The sequence below is a fragment of the Penaeus vannamei genome, chromosome 15 (genome assembly GCF_042767895.1).
Source record: "Penaeus vannamei isolate JL-2024 chromosome 15, ASM4276789v1, whole genome shotgun sequence".
NCBI lineage: Eukaryota > Metazoa > Arthropoda > Malacostraca > Decapoda > Penaeidae > Penaeus > Penaeus vannamei.
Window position 1 is genome coordinate 15,278,182 of NC_091563.1, and position 2,500 is coordinate 15,280,681.

Here is a 2,500-nt window from a genome sequence, read left to right on the forward strand (position 1 = left end):
AGGTACTTAATGGCTCTCTAGTGGACTACGACGAGCCACTTAATGGCTCTCCAGTAGACTACGACGAGGTACTTAATGGCTCTCCAGTAGACTACGACGAGATACTTAATGGCTCTCCAGTAGACTACGACGAGCCACTTAATGGCCCTCCAGTAGACTACGACGAGGTACTTAATGGCTCTCCAGTAGACTACGACGAGCCACTTAATGGCTCTCCAGTAGACTACGACGAGGTACTTAATGGCTCTCCAGTAGACTACGACGAGCCACTTTATGGCTTTCCAGTAGACTACGACGAGGTACTTAATGGCTTTCCAGTAGACTACGACGAGGTACTTAATGGCTCTCCAGTAGACTACGACGAGCCACTTAATGGCTCTCCAGTAGACTACGACGAGGTACTTAATGGCTCTCCAGTAGACTACGACGAGCCACTTAATGGCTCTCCAGTAGACTACGACGAGGTACTTAATGGCTCTCCAGTAGACTACGACGAGCCACTTAATGGCTCTCCAGTAGACTACGACGAGGTACTTAATGGCTCTCCAGTAGACTACGACGAGCCACTTAATGGCTCTCCAGTAGACTACGACGAGGTACTTAATGGCTCTCCAGTAGACTACGACGAGCCACTTAATGGCTCTCCAGTAGACTACGACGAGCCACTTAATGGCTCTCCAGTAGACTACGACGAGGTACTTAATGGCTCTCCAGTAGACTACGACGAGCCACTTAATGGCTCTCCAGTAGACTACGACGAGCCACTTAATGGCTCTCCAGTAGACTACGACGAGGTACTTAATGGCTCTCCAGTAGACTACGACGAGCCACTTTATGGCTTTCCAGTAGACTACGACGAGCCACTTAATGGCTCTCCAGTAGACTACGACGAGGTACTTAATGGCTCTCCAGTAGACTACAACGAGCCACTTAATGGCTCTCCAGTAGACTACGACGAGCCACTTAATGGCTTTCCAGTAGACAACGACGAGCCACTTAATGGCTCTCCAGTAGACTACGACGAGGTACTTAATGGCTCTCCAGTAGACTACGACGAGCCACTTAATGGCTCTCCAGTAGACTACGACGAGCCACTTAATGGCTCTCCGGTAGACTACGACGAGCCACTTAATGGCTCTCCAGTAGACTACAACGAGGTACTTAATGGCTCTCCAGTAGACTACGACGAGGTACTTAATGGCTCTCCAGTAGACTACGACGAGGTACTTAATGGCTCTCCAGTAGACTACGACGAGGTACTTAATGGCTCTCCAGTAGACTACGACGAGGTACTTAATGGCTTTCCAGTACACTACGACGAGATACTTAATGGCCCTCCAGTAGACTACGACGAGCCACTTAATGGCTCTCCAGTAGACTACGACGAACCACTTAATGGCTCTCCAGTAGACTACGACGAGCCACTTAATGGCTCTCCAGTAGACTACAACGAGGTACTTAATGGCTCTCCAGTAGACTACGACGAGCCACTTAATGGCTCTCCAGTAGACTACGACGAGCCACTTAATGGCTCTCTAGTAGACTACGACGAGGTATTTAATGGCTTTCCAGTAGACTACAACGAGCCACTTAATGGCTTTCCAGTAGACTACAACGAGCCACTTAATGGCTCTCCGGTAGACTATGACGAGGTACTTAATGGCTCTCCAGTAGACTACGACGAGGTACTTAATGGCTCTCCAGTAGACTACGACGAGCCACTTTATGGCTCTCCAGTAGACTACGACGAGCCACTTAATGGCTCTCCAGTAGACTACGACGAGCCACTTAATGGCTCTCTAGTAGACTACGACGAGGTACTTAATGGCTCTCCAGTAGACTACGACGAGGTACTTAATGGCTCTCCAGTAGACTACGACGAGCCACTTAATGGCTCTCCAGTAGACTACGACGAGCCACTTAATGGCTCTCCAGTAGACTACGACGAGGTACTTAATGGCTCTCCAGTAGACTACGACGAGGTACTTAATGGCTCTCCAGTAGACTACGACGAGCCACTTAATGGCTCTCCAGTAGACTACGACGAGCCACTTAATGGCTCTCCAGTAGACTACGACGAGCCACTTAATGGCTCTCCAGTAGACTACGACGAGCCACTTAATGGCTTTCCAGTAGACTACGACGAGCCACTTAATGGCTCTCCAGTAGACTACGACGAGCCACTTATTGGCTTTCCAGTAGACTACGACGAGGTACTTAATGGCTCTCCAGTAGACTACGACGAGCCACTTAATGGCTCTCCGGTAGACTACGACGAGCCACTTTATGGCTTTCCAGTAGACTACGACGAGCCACTTAATGGCTTTCCAGTAGACTACGACGAGCCACTTAATGGCTCTCCGGTAGACTACGACGAGCCACTTTATGGCTTTCCAGTAGACTACGACGAGCCACTTTATGGCTTTCCAGTAGACTACGACGAACCACTTAATGGCTCTCCAGTAGACTACGACGAGCCACTTAATGGCTCTCCAGTAGA

General features: G+C 49.5%; 1 protein-coding gene across 1 annotated transcript in view; it reads left to right on the forward strand.

The window, feature by feature from the left end:
• The window catches only part of LOC138864107 (uncharacterized), an 11,243-nt gene that overhangs the window by 3,343 nt on the left and 5,400 nt on the right, over window positions 1–2,500 (forward strand). The window contains exons 2-3 of the mRNA XM_070130143.1: window positions 1,243–1,398; window positions 1,573–1,703. Coding sequence (XP_069986244.1) covers window positions 1,243–1,398; window positions 1,573–1,703 — 287 coding nt within the window. The remainder of the gene's footprint in view (window positions 1–1,242; window positions 1,399–1,572; window positions 1,704–2,500) is intronic.